General features: G+C 40.0%; 1 protein-coding gene across 1 annotated transcript in view; it reads right to left on the bottom strand.

The window, feature by feature from the left end:
- Window positions 1–27,618, bottom strand: part of LOC132899192 (A disintegrin and metalloproteinase with thrombospondin motifs 7) — a 222,861-nt gene that overhangs the window by 142,642 nt on the left and 52,601 nt on the right. The window contains exon 8 of the mRNA XM_060940894.1: window positions 25,948–26,091. Coding sequence (XP_060796877.1) covers window positions 25,948–26,091 — 144 coding nt within the window. The remainder of the gene's footprint in view (window positions 1–25,947; window positions 26,092–27,618) is intronic.

Genomic DNA, 27,618 nt, shown 5'->3' with positions numbered 1-27,618 from the left:
TGCCAATTTCCATGTAAATATCTTGAAAAATAGAAAAGTTATTAAGAAAAAACATTTGATCTCATTCGTTAATGAGGCCCATTTTGGACCATGTGATCCTCATACAGAATATTACGGCAGTTTTTTTTTTTTTTTTTAATTAAGCAGTTTTTTCAATCTTTGATTTGTAGTATCTCAAGAACGAATAAACATATTTTAATTCTGTAAAAAGTATGTTGTTCTGCATTCAATTCTGAATTCAGTGAGAGCAGTTTCAAGCAACTTGGATTGCATTTAAAATTTCACCTGATATGCCTATTATAACTAACAAAAAAAAAAGCTCCTAAAAAAGTAAAAATAGTTGAGAAATTCATATTGATGAAATCCATGAAGACCAAAACAGCTGGGAAATTAATAAGAAGGAAGGACTTCCCTGAGCCGAATGCTGATCAGATTATCTGGAAAGGGCCAAATCCACATTTCAGAGGCAGAGCAAAACTCTTGGCCGTTGCATATGAAACCAGTAAACAAGTGCAGATTTCATAAATATGTAGCTGACTAGCCAAATCATAAATAAATGAGATTATTGAAATGGTTTCAAATCACACTGATATGTCTCTGTGTGCTGGCTCTTCAGCAGGTGCCATGTTCAGACACCTGGCAATTGTCTTTAATTTAATGAAACCCCAGGGCTTCAAGCCTCAATCATTCCCCCAACACGTTCCTTATCTTTAAAAAAACAAAACAAAAAAACCCAGCAGCGTCTACTCTAACTCTGATCTCTGCTACAATCTCTTCTAAGCACTCAACAGCACGCAATACTCCATGCTGTTCTTTCATTAGAGGAAGGAGGAAGGGACGGATGTTTCATCATACATGGGGGAGGATGTGGCATAAATCCAAAGTCCTGGGAAAGCCTTCAGGCCTCTCAAGAGTAACAAGCTTTGGATACTGTATCATGAATAAGCTGCCAGACATAAGCTCTCTTCAATCATCTCTCCATAATTCATATTTGGCGTATAAGTATTCACAGAAACATAAATGCTTATTAAGTCCCTGGTCTCTTTATCATCTCATTTATAAGTTCCTCGGAATTGGATAGCATCCTGGCTCTGCATTTTACCACTTGACCGAACGTTAACATGATGTAATGCATGACGTATGTTCCGACTGCTTTCTGAAGAATTCTGTACCGCGCTCACACATACATGTGTGTCAAATTAAAGGAAAAAAACAGTGGCTCTGATATGCAGTAGGGGGCATTTATTAATTAATTAACGCCATGGTCTGAGTTCACTTGTCCCCTTCGAGGTCTCTTCCAGGGTGGCTCTGCCTCGTGAAGTCATGAGGGCTCACTGAATGGCTTGATGAGGATCAAAATGATGTAAATCATATGCTATGATCTTCACACTTATCAGTTGAACATCTGCATGAGATTCTGGCACGAGAACCATCGACAACCACCAACTGAGGGAATGTTTTCGAAAGAACAGTGTTCATTGTGCCAGTACAGTTCCAGAGATTTGTAGAATCTATACTGAGGAGCAACAATCTGTTCTGGGAGCTCAAGGTGACTCAATACACGTTGTTTTTTTAGAGGGATGGGGTTCCTTTAATTTGTCACTCATGGTTTGCAGTTCCAGAAATATAAATATAGATATTTAGTCACTGCCGAAAAGCAGAGCTCCTGATGAGTGAGTGTATGAGCTAAATATTTGCAAGGGCACAAAATCAATCTGAATAGAATAATAATACCAGAGCGTCAGCGATGCAGTAGCTCACATGGCCGTACCACGAGAAACCAGACTCATTTATAATTAGCTAAGCTGCTCTTCATGAAAACAATTAGAACAACTTGATCTTCCAAACAAAACAATCAGAATCAAAATCCATTGAAAACTCAGGGAGGAGGAGCAATTTTTGTGAATTGTGGACAGACGGCCGGATGTCACATGATGGCAATAGCACTAATAATTATAGTATATGAACCATCGAAGTGTGTAGTGTTATGTATTTTGTGTCAATAAATTTCTGCATTGTCTTGGAACATTACTGTGATATCAATAATGAGATACGCATCGCAGTTACGAATACATATTTATTCCTTCCTTTGACACCATATGCCATGCGCTGGAAACAACACCATGACATTTACTATGGTGTGACTCTGCGGGTGCCTGGTGGACAGCAGTGAACCAGCGCTTTTGCTTTACATCATTACTATATAGTTACCATCCAATATCAAACTTGATATGTCAAACAGTTGTCTGGTTACAACCGTCACGTCCACACATGCAGCACCATTAGGACCAATTACCAAGCACCTGTTCCTGATTAGAGTGCAATCACAGTGCATACATACAGTGGTGCTTGAAAGTTTGTGAACCCTTTAGAATTTCCTATATTTCTGCATAAATATGACCTAAAACATCATCAGATTTTCACACAAGTCCTAAAAGTAGATAAAGAGAACCCAGTTAAACAAATGAGATGAAAATATTATACTTGGTCACTTATTTATTGAGGAAAATGATCCAATATTACATATCTGTGAGTGGCAAAAGTATGTGAACCTCTAGGATTAGCAGTTAATTTGAAGGTGAAATTAGAGTCAGGTGTTTTCATTCAATGGGACGACAATTAGGTGTGAGTGGGCACCCTGTTTTATTTAAAGAACAGGGATCTATCAAAGTCTGATCTTCACAACACATGTTTGTGGAAGTGTATCATGACACGGACAAAGGAGATTTCTGAGGACCTCAGAAAAAGTGTTGTTGATGCTCATCAGGCTGGAAAAGGTTACAAAACCATCTCTAAAGAGTTTGGACTCCACCAATCCACAGTCAGACAGATTGTGTACAAATGGAGGAAATTCAAGACCATTGTTACCCTCCCCAGGAGTGGTCGACCAACAAAGATCACTCCAGGAGCAAGGCGTGTAATAGTCAGCGAGGTCACAAAGGACCCCAGGGTAACTTCTAAGCAACTGAAGACCTCTCTCACATTAACATTAGCCAATGTTCATGAGTCCACCATCAGGAGAACACTGAACAACAATGGTGTGCATGGCAGGGTTGCAAGGAGAAAGCCACTGCTCTCCAAAAAGAACATTGCTGATCATCTGCAGTTTGCTAAAGATCATGTGGACAAGCCAGAAGGCTATTGGAAAATGTTTTGTGGACATCAATGAGATCAATGAGATCAAAATAGAACTTTTTGGTTTAAATGAGAAGCGTTATGTTTGGAGAAAGGAAAGCACTGCATTCCAACATAAGAACCTTATCCCATCTGTGAAACATGGTGGTGGTAGTATCATGGTTTGGGCCTGTTTTGCTGCATCTGGGCCAGGATGATTTGCCATCATTGTTGGAACAAGGAATTCTGAATTATACCAGCAAATTCTAAAGGAAAATATCAGGACATCTGTACATGAACTAAATCTCAAGAGAAGGTGAGTCATGCAGCAAGACAGCAACCCTAAGCATACAAGTCGTTCTACCAAAGAATGGTTAAAGAAGAATAATGTTAATGTTTTGGAATGGCCAAGTCAAAGTCCTGACCTTAATCCAATCGAAATGTTGTGGAAGGACCTGAAGTGAGCAGTTCATGTGAGGAAACCCACCAACATCCCAGAGTTGAAGCTGTTCTGTACGGAGGAACAGCCTAAAATTCCTCCAAGCCGGTGTGCAGGACTGATCAACAGTTACCACAAATGTTTAGTTGCAGTTATTGCTGCACAAGGGGGTCACACCAGATACTGAACGCAAAGGTTCACATACTTTTGCCACTCACAGATATGTAATATTGGATCATTTTCCTCAATAAATAAATGACCAAGTATAATATTTTTGTTTCATTTGTTTAACTGAGTTCTCTTTATCTACTTTTAGGACTTGTGTGAAAATCCGATGATGTTTTAGGTCATATTTATGCAGAAATATAGAAAATTATAAAGGGTTCACAAACTTTCAAGCACCACTGTATAAGGACTCTCAGTCACACAGACTTTGTGAAGTATACACTCTGTACCCTGAGTCTGATGTTACCAAGCCTTGTATTTTGTATCGTTTTTCTGGTTTTGACCCTGTTTGTGTTTTTGGACTGTGAGTATCGTATTATCCTGTCTGTACCTCACTCTACCACTGCCTGTTTTTTGACTCTGCCTTTGTCTCTGTTCTGGATCTGTTTGCTAGCGTCTTTTCACTAAAACTCTTCCTGCGATTACATCCAGCTATCGCCCTTACACGACAGAAACTGCCAATGATCCAACAAGTTAGTGGAACTAATAAAATTGTTTCAACAAGCTTTATATGAAACTGTTGTGAATATTTTTGGTAAAATATGTTAGTAAATAATCCCACATTACTTTTTTCCTCAAAAGCAAATTAAAAATAAGCGCTGGATAAAAACCCATCTATCTTATGTAAATAAAGATACAAATTTTGTTGTCCGGTGAGCAAGTGTTTATGAGATATGTTGCCTTGCACTTACAATTGAGTACCCCGTGGTGGTTGTTCATACAGTGGATATAAAAAGTGTGCACACCCCATTAAACTGATAGGTTTTTCTGATGTAAAAAAATGAGACCACGATAAATAATTTCAAAACTTTTCCCACCTTTAATGTGACCTATAACCTGTACAATTAAATTGAAAAACAAATAAATCTGTTAAGGGGAAAAACATAAAGAAAAAAAGCATACAATAAACTGGTTGCATAAGTGTGCACACCCTGAAACTAATACTTTGTTGAAGCACCACGAAAACTGGTCAGGGAGGCTGCCAAGAGGTCTACAGTAACAAAGGAGCTGTAGGAATTTCTGGCAAGTACTGGTTGTGTACTACATGTGACAACAATCTCCCATATTCTCCATATGTCTGGACTATGAGGTAGGGTCAAAGAAAAACATCCAGGCTCAGCTAAATTTTGCAAAAAAAATACATCAACTCTCCCAAAAGCATGTGGGAAAATGTGTTATGGTCTGATGAAACCAAGGTTGAACTTTTTGGCCACAATTCCAAAAAGTATGTTTGGCGCAAAATAACACTGCACATCACCAAAAGAACACCATACCCATGGTGAAGCATGGTGGTGGCAGCATCATGTTTTGGGGTTGTTTTTCTTCAGCTGGAACAGGGGCTTTAGTCAAGGTGGAGGGAATTATGAACAGTTCTAAATACCAGTCAAATTTGGCCCAAAACCTTCAGGTGTCTGCTAGAAAGCTGAAGATGAAGAGGAATTTCATCTTTCAGCATGACAATGACCCCAAAAAAGTTTTGGAATGGCCCAGCCAGAGCCCAGACCTAAATCTAATTAAAAATCTGTGGGGTGACCTGAAGAGGGCTGTGCACACGAGACGCCCTTGCAATCTGACAGATTTGGAGCGCTTTTGCAAGGAAGAGTGGGCAAATATTGCCAAGTCTAGATGCGGCAGGCTGATAGACTCCGACCCAAAAAGACTGAATGCTGTAATTAAATCAAAAGGTGCTTCCAATAAGTGCATAAACAAGCTCCAGTTAGTTCAAAATGCAGCAGCAAGAGTCCTTACTAGAACTAGAAAATATGACCACATCATGCCTGTCTTATCCACACTGCATTGGCTCCCAATCAAATTTCGTATTGATTATAAAATGCTACTATTGACCTTTAAAGCACTAAATGGTCTCGCACCACAGTACCTGAGTGAACTTCTGCTCCTCTATGACCTGCCACACCTACTTAAATCAAAAGGTGCAGGCTATCTGCTGGTTCCTCATATAGTGACATCAGGGGGCAGAGCCTTTTCTTACAAAGCCCCACAGTTATGGAACAGCCTTCCAAGTAATGTTCGGGAATCAGACACAGTCTCAGCGTTTAAGTCTAGGCTCTAAACATATCTGTTTAGTCAAGTCTTTTGTTAATGGTGTTTATGAGGTAAAGGTGTAGATCTTGAGGGTCCTCAGACATAGAGTCTTTTGGTAAACTGGGATGTATGGATGCTGTCAGTCCCCACTCGCTTGCTCACTCAAGTTTGTTGACGGTGTAGTGGCTGGCTACTTTATGTCCCGGGGCTCCCTCATGCCTGTGTTACCTTCTGGCTCTCCCCTTTTAGTTATGCTGTCATAGTTAGTTGCTGGAGTCCCTGCTTGTACTCAGTGCAATATGTATACTGTTCCTACTTATTCAAGTGACATTGGGCATACCTAACAACCCGTGTTTTCTTTCCCTCTCCCCCCACCCCAAATCTGTCCCTCTGAGTTTCATGGAGTCAACAGGAAATCTTTTGGTGGAGAGGGTGAAGACCTCGACTGGCTATCGTAGCCTGCAGGGAATCGGCCGTCAGACATTCTGTCGCATGTCCCAGACCCGGTGAAATGTAACTGAATTGTCTTGGCCAGCCCTAAGGGTCCCATCTGCATCCCATCATTGCTGAGGAGTGTGCTCCCATCACCCAATCAAGCATACAGCCAGAGCAGGTCATGATATTTTTTAACCATATTAACATGCCATTGTTGTGTATTATGCCTGATGTCAAGACTCTCATCTCTGCGAGCCTACCACACAGATTTAATACTTGTGTCATTTTTAGGGCATACCTAACAACCTGTGTTTTCTCTCCCCAATCTGTCCCTCTGAGTTACACGTTGGTCCTGGGATTGAGATGCTGGCCTCTTCTGCCCCTTGGACCTGCTTGATCCATCCTGGTGCCCTGTGTCTGGTTGGAGTTTTATCACATCGCTCCTGTGGAGGACGGCCCCATGAGGACAGTTGAGGGTTACACCTAGAGGATGCTCTGGACTCTTACAGTAATGCTTTTATGGCTGAGGACTACAGTTGACTTGCTAACTTTAGGACTGCAGTTGTCATGAACAGTTTTGCACTCAAGTTTCCATCAATGAAGAGTTACAACATCAACGAAACTGTCTTCATGTTAAAACTGTTAATGTTATAGTCATGCTGTCTGTTGTTGCCCAAATGAGGATGGGTTCCCTTTTGAGTCTGGTTCCTCTCGAGGTTTCTTCCTCATGTCGTCTGAGGGAGTTTTTCCTTGCCACCATCGCCACAGGCTTGCTCATTGGGGATAGATTAGGGATAAAATTAGCTCATGTTTTAAGTTGTTCAAATTCTGTAAAGCTGCTTTGCGGCAATGTTTATTGTTAAAAGCGCTACACAAATAAACTTGACTTGACTTGACTTGGCTTCAACAAAGTATTAGTTTAAGGGTGTGCACACTTATGCAACCAGCTTATTGTACGTTTTTTATTTTTTATGTTTTGAATTGTACAGGTTATAGGTCACATTAAAGGTGGGAAAAGTTTTGAAATTATTTATCGTGGTCTCATTATTTTACATCAGAAAAACCTTCCATTTTAATGGTGTGTGTACACTTTTTATATCCACTGTATATATGGATGTCATACGGTCAAAAGCCATCAAAAATTAGGTCAATGCATATTCTCTTAAAGCTAGACGGCCTTTCAATTTCATAAAATTGGCAAAATGTCGTTCCCTCTGAAATTTGGTCATTGTGATGTATGTTTATTTCTGTAATATCTCACAAAATATCAGGCCATTTTGTGGCTAGGAAGTTATTTAATTTGAGGTGATTCCCGAGTAAATAATGTGCATGAAATTGCTCACGTCGCGCAGTCAAGCAAACAGAGGAAGTCTGTGTGCGCATGCGCAGGTTTACCATCTTCCTCTTCTTTTGGGTTTTACAGCAGCTGGCATCCACAGTGTTGCATTACTGCCATCTACAGGTTTACCTTTGACCGTACACTGACCGTTCCATCATTCTGTCGCTAAACGAACAGCTGATCACAGCGAGATGCTCGCTGACCACCGATATTTATTAGTTTGGTCCTGCGTTTCCTTTTCTTCGCAACATAGCATCTTTTCTTCTCGCTTTCCGTTACTGTAGTCGGTCTTTCACGTTTCATTCGTGCCCTCCATTTCTCTCTTCTGTTTCAAATTTGTATCCCACAATGCCTTGCGCGAATGGGGAAAGCCCACCACGTGATGCATGATGTAGTATCATGAATTGGGTCATGGTGAAGCAGGAAAAAATAGCGGAGAATTTAAGACAATGTGGCCCTAAATTAATTAATTGTTCTATTTAAAAAAATAATAATAAAATTGGAAGTCTGTGATTCAAATTCAGTAGCTTTTGGTCCACTAAAAAAACAACTGGGTGTCAGGGAAAATTCTTTTTATGGCCTACATTTGAAAAATCTGAAAGGCAGTCTATCTTTAATTATGGGGCTCCAATCCCACAGGGCACAGGGACCTTTGCTATTAACCAAAAGTGGCAGTATTCTAAATTGGTGAATTAAGTCTAAAAGTCATGTCAATATTTCTGCTGGGAAAGTTACAGGTATTCAGAGTCGGGTTATGCACATGTTTAGGTTGACTTTCTGGAAGCCCGATTCAGATTATGCAAATCACCCTTGTATACCTCCTTGAAGGTCCTGTTCACAGAGGATTTTGTTAGGGTTAGTTCAGATGTTTCTTGAGTAGAAGCATCACTGAGATAAACCACTGTTTTAGGAAAAACTCACTCAAGTCCGTAGTGAAGTCTGAGATCTGAATATTGACATGCAAAATTTTGGTATAAAATCCGAATCACAAACTGCATAATGTAACAGAACTCTACAGTCCAAAAAACAAATTAGAGTTACATTTCACTTTGTTCAATAACTAATCATTGTAATTTGTATACATTTATAGTTACATTTGAAGAGTTTAGTTCCAAAACACGATAAGCGCCATTTAAAAAAAAAAAAATCAAGTTCCCGCCAAAAGAAGTTTGGCATTTGATTGCAATTTAAAGTTCCAAAATCAATTTTATGCAAAGCGTGATATCAGCCATATTTTTCTGCACTGTACATCCTCTTTGTTTCCAAACCCTGACAAACACCACTACTGATCTTCAGCAGAACACTGTAAAAAAAAATAGTTGAGAATACTTGAAATTTCAAGGCAACAGTCTGCATTAAGAATTTTATGTTTTGCCAACGATGTGCCCATGATAATCCAAACTATGATAAAACTGTTATCTTTATTAAGAATTCTTAATTAAGTCAATTTTCAATTCCTCATTCTGCCAACATAGATTTCTCTTTTTGCTGAACAGTGGCATTCACAGTAGTGCAAAAAGGCAATTGAGGTTATCACAATTTTTTTTTTTAGGGCTTTTTTCATCTCTATTTGGCTAGGACAGTGTAGAGACAGGAAATGAGCAGGAGAGAGAGAGAGACGGGGAAATGACCTCAGGTCGGAACCGAACCCGGGTCCCTGGATTTATGGTATGGCGCCTTATCCACCTGAGCCACGATGCCCCTGAGGTTATCACAATTTATCATTAAACTATACATGCCTTTTTTCATTGTTCTACACAATTACAAAACTTCAATATTGAAATAAAGTTTTTAAAACCCACATCGTGGGTATGGCGTCATGGCTCAGGTGGATAAGGCACCATACCATAAATCCGGGGACCTGGGGTTGATTCTGACCCGAGGTCATTTCCCAATCCCTCCCTCTCTCCTGCTCATTTCCTGTCTCTACACTGTCCTATCCAAATAAAGGTGAAAAAAGCCCCCCCAAAAAAAGTCTGATAACCTCAATTGCCTTTTTGTACTACTGTGAATGCCACTGTTCAGCAAAAAGAGAAATCTATGTTGGCAGAATGAGGAATTGAAAATTGACTTAATTAAGAATTCTTAATAAAGATAACAGTTTTATCATAGTTTGGATTATCATGGGCACATCATTGGCAAAACATAAAATTCTTAATGCAGACTGTTGCCTTGAAATTTCAAGTATTCTCAACTATTCTTTTTTTACAGTGAACGCGATATTTCTGTTGAACCAATCACAGCGCACCATTCAAATACAGAAACAGTAATAGCAGCTCCCAGTGACTGTCAACATCGTGGAGAATCCCTGTCTTTTACTGAGATTCTGAATGAAATAAATGAATAACTTTGATGGAATCAAACATCTCATCTCATCTCATTATCTCTAGCCGCTTTATCCTGTTCTACAGGGTCGCAGGCAAGCTGGAGCCTATCCCAGCTGACTACGGGCGAAAGGCGGGGTACACCCTGGACAAGTCGCCAGGTCATCACAGGGCGGAATCAAACATTTCTTATCTTAAAGTTTTATATTATTATTATTCCAGTAGAGAATGTGGGCCGACGTTATTTTCCACTTTGAGCGCACCTGATTCCTTCTGGGATCTAGATATGCCACTTAAATAAATAAATAAATAAATAAATAAATATACACACACACAGCGCCCTCCACAATTATTGGCACCCCTGGTTAAGATGTGTTAAAAGCCTTAAAATAAATTCAATTTTTATTGCAGAAGCATAATCTCACACTGAAAACTGTAGAAAAATGTAACCCTTAACTCAAGTAAATTAAAAAAAAAAATTTAAATCCCTCACTAAGAAATTATTATTTTTCATAAAATCACCTGTTCCACAATTATTGGCACCCATAACAATTCCTAGAAAATAAATGTAATTGAAGCATTTCTGTCATTTCTACTGTAGTTTATCAAGTTGATCAGAGTATCTAGGAACCTTTAATTCGTAATTCATCTGGGGTATAAATATGATGTGACACAGAGGCCTATTTCTCTTATCCACTCTTCAACATGGGAAGGACAAGAGAACACACCATTCAAGTAAGGCAGATGTGTGTCGACCTTCCTAAGTCAGGCAGTGGCTACAAGAAAATAGCCGCTCGCCTACACCTGCCCATATTTACAGTCAGAGGAATCATCAAGAAGTTTAAAACAAATGGAACAGTGGCAAACAAGCCTGGATGAAGATGCAAGTTTATCTTGCCACCACACACAGTGAGGAGGATGGCAAGAGAAGTAAAAAGTTCTCCAAAGCTCACTGTTAGAGAATTGCATCAAAGAGTAGCATCTTGGGGTCACAAAGTCTCCATAACAACCATCAGGCGCTATCTACATGCCAACAAGCTGTTTGGGAGGCATCCACGGAAAAAGCCTTTTCTCACTTACAAGCATAAACGTAAACGTCTGGAGTTCGCTAAGTGGTACTGGTACTTCAACTGGGACCATGTGCTTTGGTCAGATGAGACCAAGATAGAGCTTTTTGGCAACAAATACTCTAATACATCACAAAAGATGAGTATGCGGAAAAGCACCTCAAGCCCACTGTAAAGTATGGGGGAGGATCGGTGATGCTGTGGGCCTGTTTCTCTTCCAAAGGCCCCGGGAACCTTGTTAGGGTGCATGGCATCATGAACTCTTTGAAATACCAGGACATTTTAAATCAAAATCTGGTGGCCTCTGCTCGAAAGCTGAAGACGGGTTGTCACTGGGTCTTTCAGCAAGATAATGGCCCTATACATGTGGCCAAATCTACACAAAAATGGTTCACCAGACACAAAATCAAGTTTCTCCCATGACCATCTCAGTCCCCAGACCTCAACCCAATTGAAAACCTGTGGGGTGAGCTGAAGAGGAGAATGCATAGGAGAGGACCCAGGACTCTGGATGATTTAGAGGGATTGTGCAAAGAGAAATGGTTGAATATCCCTCTCCCTGTATTCTCCCATCTTGTGAAATGTTAAAGGAGAATATTAAGTGCCGTCTTGTTGGCAAAAGGGAGTTGTACAAAGTATTAACATCAGGGGTGCCAATAATTCTGGCACATATGATTTCATGTAAAAGAATTGTTTCTTAATGTGGGATTTTTTCCCACTGAATAAATGCACTTGAATTAAAGGTTGGATTTTTCTCTTTTTTTGCATTGTTGTCCTATATTATTTAAAAAAATGAATTTATTAGAAGCCTAAGAACATATCTTAATGAGGGGTGCCAATAATTGTGGAGGGCTCTCTCTCTCTCTCTCTCTCTCTCTCTATATATATATATATATATATATATATATATATATATATATATATCCTAAAAGCAGAGTTCCCAATGAGTGTTAAATGTGTTAGTAAATAATCCCAATTTATTTTTTTAAAAAACAAATTAAAAATTAGCGCTGGATAAAACCCATCCATCTTCCATCTTATGGAAATAAAGATACACATTTTGTTGTCCAGTGGTCAAGTGTTGATGAGATATGGTCCCTTGCACTTATGGTCGGGTTCCCTGTGGTTACAAAAGCCATCAAAATTCAGGTCGATGATGTACCATATTCTCTTAAGTATGAAGTTTCTCTCTGCTATGAATTTAACTGTACATGCTGTACAAGATGTCCAAACTTCTAAATCTATTGTTCAGAATAAAAAGTTTGTCTTTTTTCAGGGAAAAGTTTCCATGTAAACATTTGCCTGGGTCTATTATCTTTCCTCAGAGCTTTGAGTGTAAAATAGTTTGGGGCTTGTAGACGACAAGATGAATGTAATTTGGGAAAATCTGTGGTCCAGTATAAGAGACGGTCCAAGTTCAGAGGCTGTTATATGTGTAGACTGTTATATGTGTCAACTTTACTTCTGGGATGGCACGGTGGTGTAGTGGTTAGCGCTGTCGCCTCACAGCAAGAAGGTCCGGGTTCGAGCCCCGTGGCCGGTGAGGGCCTTTCTGTGCGGAGTTTGCATGTTCTCCCAGTGTCCGTGTCCGTGTGCGGGTGCTCCGGTTTCCCCCAAAGACATGCAGGTTAGGTTAACTGGTGGCTCTAAATTGACCGTAGGTGTGAATGTGAGTGTGAATGGTTGTCTGTGTCTATGTATCAGCCCTGTGATGACCTGGCGACTTGTCCAGGGTGTACCCTGCCTTTCGCCCGTAGTCAGCTGGGATAGGCTCCAGCTTGCCTGCGACCCTGTGGAACAGGATAAAGCGGCTACAGATAATGAGAAATGAGAGAGAGATGAACTTTACTTCTTGTTTCTAGTTATATTTCACACACACACACACAAATGTTTTTTTTAAACAACATATTTATTGACGGGGCGGCATGGTGGTGTAGTGGTTAGCGCTGTCGCCTCACAGCAAGAAGGTCCAGGTTCGAGCCCCGTGGCCGGCGAGGGCCTTTCTATGCGGAGTTTGCATGTTCTCCCCGCGTCCGCGTGGGTTTCCTCCGGGTGCTCCGGTTTCCCCCAAAGACATGCAGGTTAGGTTAACTGGTGACTCTAAATTGACCGTAGGTGTGAATGTGAGTGTGAATGGTTGTCTGTGTCTATGTGTCAGCCCTGTGATGACCTGGCGACTTGTCCAGGGTGTACCCCGCCTTTCGCCCGTAGTCAGCTGGGATAGGCTCCAGCTTGCCTGCGACCCTGTGGAACAGGATAAAGCGGCTAGAGATAATGAGATGAGGTATTTATTGACATTTTTTACATAACAAAACGAAATTACAAATGAACAATAGACATACACATCACAAACATCACAAACATACATTCCTCAGCCACAAAACATTTGTACATAATTTAATGGCTTTATACAATCACGGGAATTTGAACTCATTAATTCTGCTATGAGGTTTACATATCTGACTACTTATTCCTCTTCATTGTCAATTGCCAGATTAATACCATTAACATACACATTAAACTGTTCCCATATCTTTTCAAACATATCTTGCCTTCCTTTTCGTATATATGTCACTCTCTCCAAAGGCAAAGTTGTGAGCATTTGCTTCACCCAATACGTAACATTTGGTCTGCTGGTCTTCTTCCAAAACATTGCAATGGATCTTTTGGAGTGCAACAAACACATATCTATTAATATTCATTCACTTTTGTTGTATTTGTGACCTTTTGGATAAAGTCCTAAGACAAAAAGTGCAGGATCCATTGGAATATTTTTTTAAATCATTTTTTCTATAGACCCCTTCACAGTAAACGTCATTCATACGTAAGAGGAAATTGTGCGCGCAGCCTGGACTCAAAAAAGACTCAGAAATGCCTAGTTGTTGTGTTGTCGGGTGTCAGAATCGTAGCAGTGATGGGGTTAAAATGTACAGAATTCCAGTAGGATCTCACCCATTCCAAAAAAATCGCCGACGTCTATGACTACAAGCCATCAAACGTGTAGACTGGGATGAAAGCACCATCAAAAATGCGCGGGTTTGCAGCGCCCACTTCATCACAGGTAAGATCAGGCTATTTATTAAATCTTTCTTTTTTATTCTTTCTAGTCTTCGTTTATTGATGTAGCAAAATACTTTGGTAACGTTTGTCTGATTAGCTGGGTCATAGTTACACAATGTAATGAATATTGTTAGCATGTTAACTTAGCTTTGCATGTAATTTTGTTTGTAGGAGAGGTCTCGCTTGACTCAAGCAGTCCAGATTTTGTGCCATCGTTATTTGTGTATTACGAAAATCACAGTTTTAAAGCAAGGATGGAAAGGTAAAATTGTGTGCCCTCACTCTAAATGCCAACTTACGTTGACTGCTCTAACCTAGCTCCCGCCCCGTTCAGTTTCATTTCTGCTCTCTGCCTCTCGCTTTTTACGCAGCTCTGATTTCTCTTAGCTGCACTCTTTACACTATCATTCCTTTCATGCCATTACCTCCTGCAAATTGCTGTTTAGTGTTGGTATTTGCTGTTGTAGCTAAAGCCACATTGCCATCACATCACTGGCATAATTTGATTAAAACAAAATGAATATGAATGTCCCATTGTTAATCAAGTTGTACATGCCCGCACATAACATAATCATATGCGTCTAAAGACTTGTAGGCACGAAGTTTTTCGTGGGTGTACACTGAAGTCTTGTCAATAAGGTACGAGTATATATCTGGCCATTGTATACCAGGGAACTTACTAACATTGTCCGTCCACTCTTTAATTAAATACGGATCCGGTAGGCGATGTCCACTTGTTAGAGTTAACTTATTTATGTAGCATTCTCGATCTTGTAACGACAATTGTTTTGCATAATCTGACAGCTCATAATGCCGGTCTATGGGCAGCGCCATTATTTCTGAGTCCAGGCTGCGCGCGCATCCTGGCAACGGTCGGTTTGTTTACAAACATGCGAAGGGGTCTATTGCCTTTTTAACCTCCTCCCAAAAAGATTTTATATCTTACTGCATTGCCATACACAATGTAATAATGTCCCCTTCTCCTCAGTACATTTTGTACACACATCTGGGATATTCTTATTGTATTTATTTAATTTAACTGGTGTAATATAAACTCTCATCAACCATTTATACTGCAATAGTCTAAATCGAGTGTTGATTGATTGGGTGTGAGCCTTAGTACATATAGATTGCCAGTCTTCTAATGATATATCTGTGCCTAGATCTTCCTTCCACGCTTCTCGTTTATGATCTGCATTTTCAACCGAATTTGATAACAAATAGTTATATAGCTCGGCTATAGCACCTTTACTTAAGCTGTCCTTAGACACGATTTTTTCCAAGTCAGAAATTGGAGGTCTGGTTAAAAGACTGTTTTGGCTCGTCCTAATGTAATTCCTAAGCTGGAGGAATTTAAAGAAATGTTTTTTATCTAGATCATATTTATGCCAGCAGCACGGTGGTGTAGTGGTTAGCGCTATCGCCTCACAGCAAGAAGGTCTGGGCTCGAGCCCCGTGGCCGGCGAGGGCCTTTCTGTGCGGAGTTTGCATGTTCTCCCCGTGTCCGCGTGGGTTTCCTCCGGGTGCTCCGGTTTCCCCCACAGTCCAAAGACATGCAGGTTAGGTTAACTGGTGACTCTAAATTGACCGTAGGTGTGAATGTGAGTGTGACTGGTTGTCTGTGTCTATGTGTCAGCCCTGTGATGACCTGGCGACTTGTCCAGGGTGTACCCCGCCTTTCACCCGTAGTCAGCTGGGATAGGCTCCAGCTTGCCTGCAACCCTGTAGAACAGGATAAAGCGTCTAGAGATAATGAGATGAGATATTTATGCCTAATTTGTTCGAATGATAACATGTCATCTGAGTTGGGCAAATACAAATCTTGAATTTTTTCTAGTCCCTTTGATGCCCACTTTCTAAATACAGCATCTGCTCTTCCTGGTATAAAACGCTGATTTCCCCAAATAGGAGTGTACTGAGATATTCGACTAGTTTCTTTAGTAAATTTTTGTACTTCAAACCATACTCATCATATTCTTGACAATCGGATTAGTGGTTTGTTTTATCAAGTTTGGCACTGTATCAGAGTAAAAATACAGGGGTAATGGCAAATGCAAACATTCATCTTCCATTTCTTTCCATTGTGGAACATCCCTTGTTGAAAAATAAAATTGAATAGTCCTTAATTGTACTGCCCAATAATACCATGTTATATTTGGACATTTTAAACCTCCATTACTATGTGGTAGGTGTAACAGGGATAGTCGAATTCTAGCTTTGTTGTTTTGCCAAATGAAACCAGAAAATAACTTATTAATTTCCTTTAAAAAACCATCAGGTGGAGACAGTATCTTAGGGAGTATGTTCATTTTTATAATGTTGATTCTACCAATCAAAGACAAGGGCAGGGATGTCCATCTATTAATTGACTCTGTTATTTCCTCAGTCAATGATTCATAATTGGATTTTACAATTGGAGCTAATATGGACCTAATTTTTATTCCCAAATATGTAAACTGATCTACCACTTTAAATTGGGAAGCTTCTCTAAGTGGATTTTCTTTCTCTCTCTCGTCGAGTAATAAAATTGAGGACTTGGAGTTGTTAATTGTGTATCCTGAGATGCCACCAAATGTTTTTATTAATTCCAGCAACACAGGAATAGATCCACAGAGTTGTGAGACAAACAAAATAACGTCATCTGCATACAACGCTAATTTATGCTCTGTTTGACCAATTGTTATTCCAGCTATTTCAGTATGTGCTCGTACAGCTATTGCTAAAGGCTCGATCGCTAAAGTGAATAACAGCGGAGACAGGGGACACCCTTGGCGGCATCCTCTTTTAATTGTGATTGGTTCTGATATATTTTTATTTGTTAATATTTCTGCTGTAGGGTTTACATACAACAACTGAACCCATTTTAGAAATGTATTGCCACATCCGAATCTTTCCAAGATATTAAAGAGATAAGGGCACTCCACCTTATCAAAAGCTTTCTCAGCGTCTAAAGATAGGAGGGCCTTATCAGAGGGGTCTCTCAATCCTTGAATAACATTAAGGACTCTTCTGACGTTATGGAATCCTTGGCGTCCTTGAATGAACCCATTTTGATCCCTATGTATTATACTAGGTAATGTTTCTTGAAGCCCTCTTGCTAAAATTTTGCACAAAATTTTGAGGTCAGAATTTAATAAGCTTATTGGTCTCATATTTTCACATCTGTTGTTGGGCTTCCCTGGTTTTGGCAATAATGTTATTACCGCACCGGTCATTGATTTTGGTAGACTGCCACTTTGGAATGCTTCCAAAAACACTTCTAGTAATGGCTTCAGTAATTTATACAGATCAACTGGTAATCCATCTGGGCCAGCTGTTTTTCCTGCTTTCATACCATCAATAGCTATGCCTATTTCCTCTTCTTTTAGGTCTGCTTCTAGTTCTTCTACAAGTTCAGTTGAAATAGTTGGAAATTTCAATTTATCCAAGAATGAATTTTGGGACTGCGGGTCATATTCTACTTGAGATTCATATAAATTTTCATAATATCTTCTAAATTTTCTCCATGCTCTCATGGAAGGCGGTCGCATTTCTCTGCTCTCCTCTCCTTTTTTTCCTGCTTGTGCTCTTTGTTTTGTCTCGTCTGCCTATACTTTTTTTTTTTGAGAGACTCTCTCCGCATTGAATTTCTAAACTAAAAAAGCATGGATTTGATAAACTGGTCTCTTAATGAAATTGACACAGTTTCTGGGTTCGGGGGAACCCACCTGTCCTGCCGGAACGTCTGTGGAGGACATTGAAGATATCTACCTATTCGGAACCATGATTACCAGACTTTTGCTGATTGGATTAGCATTGCCTGGTATATCGAGGAAATCAGACAACGGTGACAGCTGTTCAAAGCCCCACAAAGCTGCCCAATATGATTAAAGTGGTGGGCAAAGCTGTCGGCACTCAGACTGTGGCTATAGAACTTGAACCACAACATGGTTGTCATCTTGGAGATGCTTTTGGCTTTGCAAGGAATAAGTATTTTGGAGACCAAATGGAATTGAATTGAACAGAAATTGACAGATATGGACAAAATGGACAGATAGTGACGAGTGGTGTGGACGTGTAAAGACTGCGTCTGTTCAAAAGACCAAACAATCTCTATCTTCAAAATAAAATAATCAAAATAATTAGTTTTTCTTTTGTTTCAGACATGTAAAAGCTTTTTTACCTTTACCTGACATGTTTCGACGTCGAAACATGTCAGGTAAAGGTAAAAAAGCTTTTACATGTCTGAAACAAAAGAAAAACTAATTATTTTGATTTATGAAGAAGACATAATGAACGTAATATATTTATTAATCTCTATCTTATCGACATTCGGCTCCCTGAACAGCACCGGCCTCGATCAAGGCCGTTGCTGGGGCAACATTTCCCCCAGAAGGTCACTGCTGGGAGACACTCTCGCATTCTTCACATTCCTTCCCCAATTTTCCGCGGTCGCCGTTTTTCACCCCCAGTGTGACAAGCGAGTGTGTGACCAGCGCCGCTTGCATGGCTGCAGGAGTGGACGGCTGCTTGCTTGCGCTGGGTTACCTCTACCTCCTCCCCTCCTCCCCCCTTACCCCTTCCCCCCACCCCTGATTGTCCCCTCCATCCCCCCTTTCCCCCCCTCAAGTCCCATGTTTTAAAGTGTACTTGTGTTATTGTGTGCTTGTGCGGAGGTTTTTAAATGCTCCCACACTGTACTCCTGATAGGAGCATAGTGGGGGCGTGTTCTTTTTTTCCTCATCTTTCCTCATGTTACTACTGTGTTTCTTTTTCTTTTATCCCTGTCTTCCTGTCCTGTTCCCCCTCTGTAAGGACAGGTTGATGGTCAATTTCACTGGTAACAGTGACAATAAAGGGTTCATTCATTCATAAATTCCTTATTTATTTCAATAGGGTCTACTATTGTATCCCCATTATTATTTTTAATTGAAGCAATAGTTTTCCTTGTTTCTAACTGTTTTATTTGCCAGGCCAACAGTTTACCGGGCTTTTCCCCTTGTTCATAAAACGTTTGATTAAGCCTGAGCATATCTGAGGCTGCCCTATCTGCAGATAGTTGATTATACTCTGCTCTTGAGAGCAGTAATTCTTTTTCTACAGCAGGGGTTCTATTCTTAAAGACCTGTTCTTGGAGAGTTTCTATTTTAGATTCTAACTACTGTCTCTTTTGCCGCGATTCTCTAGTTTTGGATGAGGTATAACTAATTATGTGTCCTCTTAAAAAGGCTTTGAAAGCATCCCACTTAATACCTGCTGTTGTTTCATTTGTGTTATCCTTAAAATAATTATCTACCTCGTTCCCGACATACTTAATAAAGTTTTCATCTAGTAGCCATTTCTTATTTAGGCTCCATCTAGGTGGATCTTTTACCAGCTTCTTATCCACATAGATCAGACAACATGGACCATGATCTGATATTAGTATGCTACTGTAATAACAGTTTTGTATTCTAGAAGCCAGTGTTGCAGATACCAAAAAATAGTCTATACGTGAGTGTGTCTTAAATGTACTCGAGTAGCAGGAGTAAGCAATATCATTGGGTTTAAAGTATCTCCATATGTCCAACAGATTCAACTCTTTAATAAGATGATTAATAATTACTCTACTTCTCTTATGAGTTTGGTCGACACCTGTGGATCTGTCCTTTATTGGGTCCAGTGTGCAGTTCCAGTCCCCTGCTATTATGTAATCTCCTGGGAGAGACGCCAGCGTGAGAAGTAGATTTGTAAAAAAGTTGGGTTCATCTGCATTTGGCCCATAAATATTTACTAGATTCAAGTTTACAGAGAGCAAAGATCCCTGGATAATTAAATATCTTCCATATTTATCTTTAATTATATCAAAGACTTGAAAGGGTATTGATTTGTGAATGAGAGTCATAACTCCTCTAGCTTGTGATGTGAATGATGCTGCATAGATGTTTCCCTGCCATCTCCTACTTATCCTTATATTGTCTTCCTTTAAAGTGTGAGTCTCCTGTAAAGAGACGATTTTTGGATCCATGTCTCTTAGCTTATTCATTACTTGTTTGATTTTCTTAGTTTTTTGTAAACATCTACAATTCCAGGATATACATTTAAGTTCTACCCTTTGAGACATTCAGAGTGTTACAGCACAATGGTCCCTTAGTAAAACGTGACTGAGAAGTTCAACACATTTAACCATTAAAACATACACTGAACTTACTGAACCATGAGAAAAAATGAACCCCATTTCGCCAACTGAATGAGAAGCCCCCCCTTAGCTTATGCTGCTTCCAGCTACTTAGGCTGGGCAGACACTGTGCGATTTTTTCAATCGCGGTATTTAGCTGCTGCTCACACTGTACGAGTGAATCGCAGGGGTAAACAGCACGCAGCTTACGATTCCTGTTCTCACACTATACGATCCGATGCTCGGATGTGATCTGACTGCTCACACTGTACTTCCATACTTCCAGATTCTTGTATCCGGAACTGCAACGTGAATAGTGTTGTGACGTTCGCGAACGAACCGATTCTTTTGAACGGCTCCTAGGCATGAACGATGAGAACCGAGTCTCGAGCTGGGGGAGCCGTTCTTTCTGTCGTTCTTTTTCTGTACTGTGTTTCAGATAGTTTATAATGTTGTTGTGTGATATTAATGATAATATTGTGGGAAAACTACTTTGCACGGACGTTCATTTAATTTATTCTATCGTCATTTTGTTTGTTCTATTTTTGTGTATTTTATTTATTTATCTGTTTGTCTAGTTGTATCTATTTTGTATCTCAGACTTAAATATTTTTGTAAAACAAGTGTTTTTCTATAAAATATCCTTGCGTTCTTGATAACTATGTTCTTGAGTGGGTTCTTTTTTTTTTTTTACAGATAAGCCGTTCTGCATGGACATTCATTGAATCCCTCATTGTTTTTTAATGGTTATTTATGTTTTACATGTTGATCCTGGGATTGAGATGCTGGCCTCTTCTGCCCCTCGGACCTGCTTGATCCATCCTGGTGCCCTGTGTCTGGTCGGAGTTTTATCGCCCCACTCCTGTGAAGGACGGCCCCATGAGGACAGTTGAGGGTTATACCTGTTAAAACTGTTAATATTATAGTCAGGCTGTCTGTTGTTGCCCAAATGAGGATGGGTTCCCTTTTGAGTCTGGTTCCTCTCGAGGTTTCTTCCTCATGTCGTCTGAGGGAGTTTTTCCTTGCCACCGTCGCCACAGGCTTGCTCATTGGGGATAGATTAGGGATAAAATTAGCTCATGTTTTAAGTCGTTCAAATTCTGTAAAGCTGCTTTGCGACAATGTTTATTGTTAAAAGCGCTGTACAAATAAACTTGATTTGATTTGATTTGATTTATGAGTGTTTAGGGGTTACAATAATGTAAGTCTAGGTTGCTTTATATAAAAGGTATGTCCAGAAATATTGATGTCACTGTCTAAGCAGAGGGATCTGGCTTCTTTAGACGCTGTCTTCTTAAAACTGAATAAATATTTTAAAAAAGAGCCAAATGAGCCAGTCTTTTGAACGGCTCTTTTCAAAGAACGGATCACAAAGAGGCGGATCTCATCAAAGAGCCATAAATCCCATCTCTAAACGTGAAGAAGAAGAGGAGACCGGAAGTGCTGCTCAGTGTTTGTTTTCTCTTCCGTATTTGTGTTCGCGCATGTGTAGTGTGACAGGTTGAGGTAAATCGGCTCGTGACACTGCTTCAACAGTGCGATAGCCTCACGATGGGTGACCAGGATTTCAAACATGTTTGATTTTCATCCGATCGATCGGGAGGAGGTCGTGAGGTGTTAATCGCTTGTCGTTACCCCATGTATACTACACGATCCGAGACGCACGATTGAGCCAAAAATCGGCCCGATCTCCAAAATAGTCGCACGAGTGAAAATCGTGTCAAAATCGGGCCAAAAATCGCACAGTGTATGGATAGATCCCTGGATCAATCCTATTGGCCTTCTTGTTATAAAATACACAAAAGAGAAAAAAAGGGGAAAACATAAAACAAACAATCAACCCTCCTTGCTCCTTACCTGCAAGAATAAACACACCTAGGTATGTATAGTGTATGTACAAGCTTCGTTAGTTACCAGGATGTAATACACTGGCATCTCTTTTAGCCTTAACATGTAAATTAACGTTATTCAGAACTGAAATAAAATACACTACCGTTCAAAAGTTTGGGGTCACCCAGACAATTTTGTGTTTTCCATGAAAAGTCACACTTTTATTTACCACCATAAGTTGTAAAATGAATAGAAAATATAGTCAAGACATTTTTCTGGCCATTTTGAGCATTTAATCGACCCCACAAATGTGATGCTCCAGAAACTCAATCTGCTCAAAGGAAGGTCAGTTTTATAGCTTCTCTAAAGAGCTAAACTGTTTTCAGCTGTGCTAACATGATTGTACAAGGGTTTTCTAATCATCCATTAGCCTTCTGAGGCAATGAGCAAACACATTGTACCATTAGAACACTGGAGTGAGAGTTGCTGGAAATGGGCCTCTATACACCTATGGAGATGTTGCACCAAAAACCAGACATTTGCAGCTCGAATAGTCATTTACCACATTAGCAATGTATAGAGTGGATTTCTGATTAGTTTAAAGTGATCTTCATTGAAAAGAACAGTGCTTTTCTTTCAAAAATAAGGAAATTTCAAAGTGACCCCAAACTTTTGAACGGTAGTGTAGATGAATAAGGAAATAAGCCTGAGGGCAGTACTCAATAGAGTCGCACCATAAAATGAAAAAAATAAAAAAATTGAGGGCGACTCTCTGTTGGAAAGAGATAAAAAATTATCTTACTGTACAGTCCCTCTTGCCGTGCGTGTGATCTTACATCTGCCATTATTTAACTCACATCGTGCGCTCAGTAACTGTCACTCAGTTCTCTTCATTCATTCCTCCAGCTTCTTCTTTGATCTTGTTTACAAACTCCTGCGCCTCCGTCGGCGTATTGAAGGTGTGTGTTTGCTCTCTGTAAGTCACCACCAGCTTAGCTGGGGGCATTATGCCGTGTCTGAGTCCCAGGCTCTGCAGCTGCTGTCGCACTGTGTCATATTTTTTCCGTTGTCTGTGCACTTCAGTTGCCAGGTCGTTGTAAAATCGGACGTGCTTGTTCTTGTAAAGGACGTCTTTCTTCGACTTGGCTGCTTTCATCACAAGTATTTTCTGCTTGTAGTTCTGAAACTTCATTATTAAAGTTCTCGGTGGCTCTTCAGTGTCCCATCTCGGTCCGACTCGGTGCGCCCTTTCCAACACTATTGGGCTTCGCAGAGGGGCCAGATCTAGCGCCTCCGGTAGCCAGCTCTCCAGAAATGAGCAGGGATCTGGGACCTCCGCTCCCTCGATCAGATTTATTAACCTCAGATTATTCAGCCGCGATCTCGTTTCCATGTTGATAATTTTATCTTCCAGAGTTGTATTCCTTTTTTCCAGCATCTGAACCGTCTCTTTTAACTTAGTCTGCTCGTCCTCCACTGTGGACAGCCGTATCTCCGCTTCTGTTACTCTTTCAGTACAATCAACCAGTTCTTTCTTCGTTTTTTCAACTGCGGTCAGAATTCCATTCAATCTGGTCGAAAAGTCGGACCTTAGGTTGTTTATTGCCATCAGTATTTCTTCTTTAGCCCCACAGAGCTCACTTCCACATTGCTCTACAGCTGCAGCTGCTGTGTCGGAGTTAGCTTCTTTGCTAGCGCTGCGCTCCATGCTTTGCGTCCCGAAGCTAATTAACTTCGCCTGCGTTGTTGTTTTCCCTCTGTCCCTGCTCGTTTTCCCAGTGTTCGGCATCACCTCGTCTTATTCAACGTTCGCCTGTACTCTTTCAAGGTCTAATTTGCAATTTACATCAGGATTTGTTCAAGTTCGTAGCGGAGCGGAGTTGAACGTGACTCTCTAGCTCACGGCCATAACCGGAAACCCCACACACAAATGTTTTTTACTGATATAATGGATTTAGAGCATTTTGGGAAAAATAATCACTTTTTTTAAATAAAATTTTAAAAATCAAAATCTAGATTTGCATTTTTAATGTTATTACAACCTCATAGTTTTATAATAAAGTTTCAAACAGAAAATATTGGTTTTCATGCTACCATTTTTTTTTTTTGTAAAGAAAATACTTTTTTATTGTTCTCAAGTTTATCACAGTGGAATTATCGCGTTTTTTGGAACCAAACTCTTCATTTAATGTTAGAATGAGCACATTAATTATCAACTAGTGATTTAAATCACATTTGTTTTTAATCTGTTCATTATCAGGCTTCGATTATGCAGAATATCCACCATACACGTCCCTGAGACTGAATTGTTGGAAATGACAGATACGATAATTCAGTATTTCACTGGGCTGCGACAGCTTGCGACAAATTGCGAACGTCATTCGTGAGAGAGTTTCAAAAGTGTCTTGAAACATTCGCGGGGCTTCTCAATTTCCTCGCATGAGTCGCAAAGTGTCGCTCCTTCGTTGCTGAAATTTTGAACATGTTCAAAAACTTTGTGCGACAAAATTTCTCTCAAAATAGCCGAAAATGCGTCGCTGGTGTCGCAAAGCCGTCACGAACACTTCTCAAGTCAGTTTCCGTGAGACAGGAAGTGCGAGTGTATCTCACTGGGCTGCGACAGCCTGCGACACAACAATTGCGATAAAATATGCGAATATCAATTCAGTGTGATTCCAAGTGAAAATTGTCGCTAATTCGCATATTGTATCACAATTGTTGTCTCCAACTAGTCGCAACCCAGTGAGATACTACCCTTAATGTATTTGAATAAGCGCATTAATATTAACAGTTCTTGCAGCCAGAACTATTAGAGCTGCAACTATAGAAAATTAATCAACACCTTCTGAACACAGGTTTTACATTAATGGCATTTAGCAAGATGCTCTTATCCAGTGTGACATACAACATACCCAGAGGAGTAGTTGGGGTTAGGTGCCTTGCTCAAGGGCACTCCAGCCATTCCTGGCGGTCCACGGAATCAAACCAGCAACCTTTTGGTCTCAAAGCTACTTCTCTAACCATTAGGCCATAGCTTCCCTGGTTGAGAATTCAAAAGCACTGTGATACAATAATTAGTAACTGATCATGCATACATGATCAGTTACTGTCAATTTGGAGCAGACAATATCACATAAGCGTTCACAAGTTAATTCAGTAACGGCTTAACAGTCTAAAAAAAAAAAAAATCACTTTCGTTTCTTTTGCTGTAAAATGCCAAGCCACAGTGAATAAAGTAGTGTGTGGGAGAGCAGGATAGATCTGATCCAGCTGTAGTGAGCAGCCTGCTCCAGTCCCAGGCCACTGGCTGCTGTGTAAAATACTCCCTCAGGTATCTCACCTCCCTCCACTCTGACCTATTCTGAGCTACGCTTAATACACTCCAACTGGCGGAGCAGAATCGACAGGAGAATCAACAATGCTGTCGCTCGGGAAATCGGAGATGTTTGGATCTTCTCTGGCGGAGTCCATTATAGACAAAGCTAACTCGTCCAGTGTCGAACTTCATCTATCAGACTAAAAACAACCCAAAAACAGATCCAATGGCTGACTCACAGTAAACAAAACCTAACCTGTGCATCACAAGATCTCAAGATGACTTTTACACCCGCTTTCTGAGATGACAGAAAAACCCACATAATACACGTAGACCAAACCAGAATTCTGCAGTTTAACACTTGAGAAGTCCGAGCAAAGTCATTTTACTCCACGTGCTCCAAAGAGCCATTTATAACTCAAACATATGAATTACATCCTGTGTCGCATCCTATCTGAAACCCTGTAATCAAACCATCTCAAGTCGAGATTATTATATCCACAGCTGAGCTGAAAAAGGGCACTCTATTTCGTTGAAAAAAAAAAAGTGGAAAATCTGACGGATTGCTCAGGAAAAGACTGATATTTATAGAGAGAAAGAGACGCAGATTGCTACTCACTCCAGAAAGCGTGTGATGTACTGGCGGCTGCACCGCGACCAGTTGGGTGGAGATGTTCCATACAGGAGCTGAGGAGACATGACAAACGGCCTTTTCCCAATTGGTTCGCAGTTGTTGCTGTTGCCATCATGTTCAATCCCGAAGCTGAAGCACAGAGTGGAGGATGATAATATGACAGGGCACTGACTAAAGGCAATGTTATATTATATGATTCCAGGCACTTTTTCATAAAATGGTCAACAAGAAGAGCTTTAAGTTAGATGGCTGGTAAACACTGACACTGGAGTCAAAAATTCTGATTTTCTTGATGTAAGGTTTTGATTCATCCGCTGTACATTTTATATTGATACAATGAAGAAAAAAAGGGATTTAGTTCAGATTGTATGTCACGAATCTGCACGCACACACATCCACCTGCTGTTTGATACAGTTCTCTAATCAGCCAATCCCTTGACAGCAGCACAATGCATCAAATCATGCAGAAACAAATCAAGAGCTTCAGCTAATTAATGTTCACTTCAAACATCAGAATGGAAAAAATTGTGATCTCAAAGTGTGACTTCCTTTAACTGTGGCATGGGTGTTGGTTTCAGCCAGATGGACTGGTTTGAGTATTTCAGAAACTGATTATCTCCTGGGGCTTTCACACACACAATAGTCTCTAGAGTTTACACAGAATAGTGTGAAAAACAAAAAAGACATAACATCGAGTGAGCAACAGTTCTGTGGGTGGAAATAAATGCCTTGTTGATAAGAGAGGTCAGAGGAAAAATGGCCAGATTGGTTCAAGTTTTTTTTGCCAGGAAGGATATAGTAACTCATATAATCACTCCTTACAACTGTGGTGAGCAGAAAAGCATCTCAGCAGGCAACAGCAGAAGAACACATTGGGTTCCACTCCTGCAGCCAAGAACAGGAATCTTAGAATCAAGAACAAGTTGTGAATTGGCTATAAGCCGTTGAGTGATTGAGAGATTGAGTGAGTGGAATAACTATCTATCCACATTCACTGGATTTTGAGAAAAATTCAAGTGAATTAAAGTACCTGGGGTCAACTGTGCAGGAAGGCAAGGCAAGGCAAGTTTATTTATATAGCACATTTCATACACAATGGCAGTTCAATGTGCTTTACAGAAGTAAAAACAAAAACCGTAAACAATAGAGAAATAAAATTACATAAAATAATTTCATCTTTATTCTAAAATAATTAATTAAAAGAATTAAAAGAATTAAAATAAAATAATAAGAATTAAACAATAGTAGAAATAAAATATTAAAATGCCAAAAAGAAAAAGGAGAAAAAGAAAGAGAAAGGGAAAAAAAAACTAGCAGAATAAAATAGAATAAAATTAAAGTAAATTTAAAACATGCAGAGAAAGTAAAGATTATAAAAAATGTAAAAATATTAATTATTTAACAGAAAGCATCTGAAAACAGCTTGGTCTTTAACCTAGATTTAAAGCTGCCAACAGCAGGAGCATTTTTAATGTCCTCTGGCAGTTGGTTCCATAGCTGTACTGCATAGTAGCTAAAAGCTGCTTCACCACACTTTGTTTTAACAACAGGTTTTAATAGTAAATTTTTCTGTTGCGATCTGGTAGATCTGATTGGGTTAGGCCGCTGCAACATATCAGAGAGGTAATTGGGCCCTGTACCATTTAGAGATTTGTA

This window comes from Neoarius graeffei, chromosome 15 (assembly GCF_027579695.1).
Source record: "Neoarius graeffei isolate fNeoGra1 chromosome 15, fNeoGra1.pri, whole genome shotgun sequence".
Lineage (NCBI taxonomy): Eukaryota > Metazoa > Chordata > Actinopteri > Siluriformes > Ariidae > Neoarius > Neoarius graeffei.
This window is presented reverse-complemented; position numbering and strand designations above follow the sequence as displayed.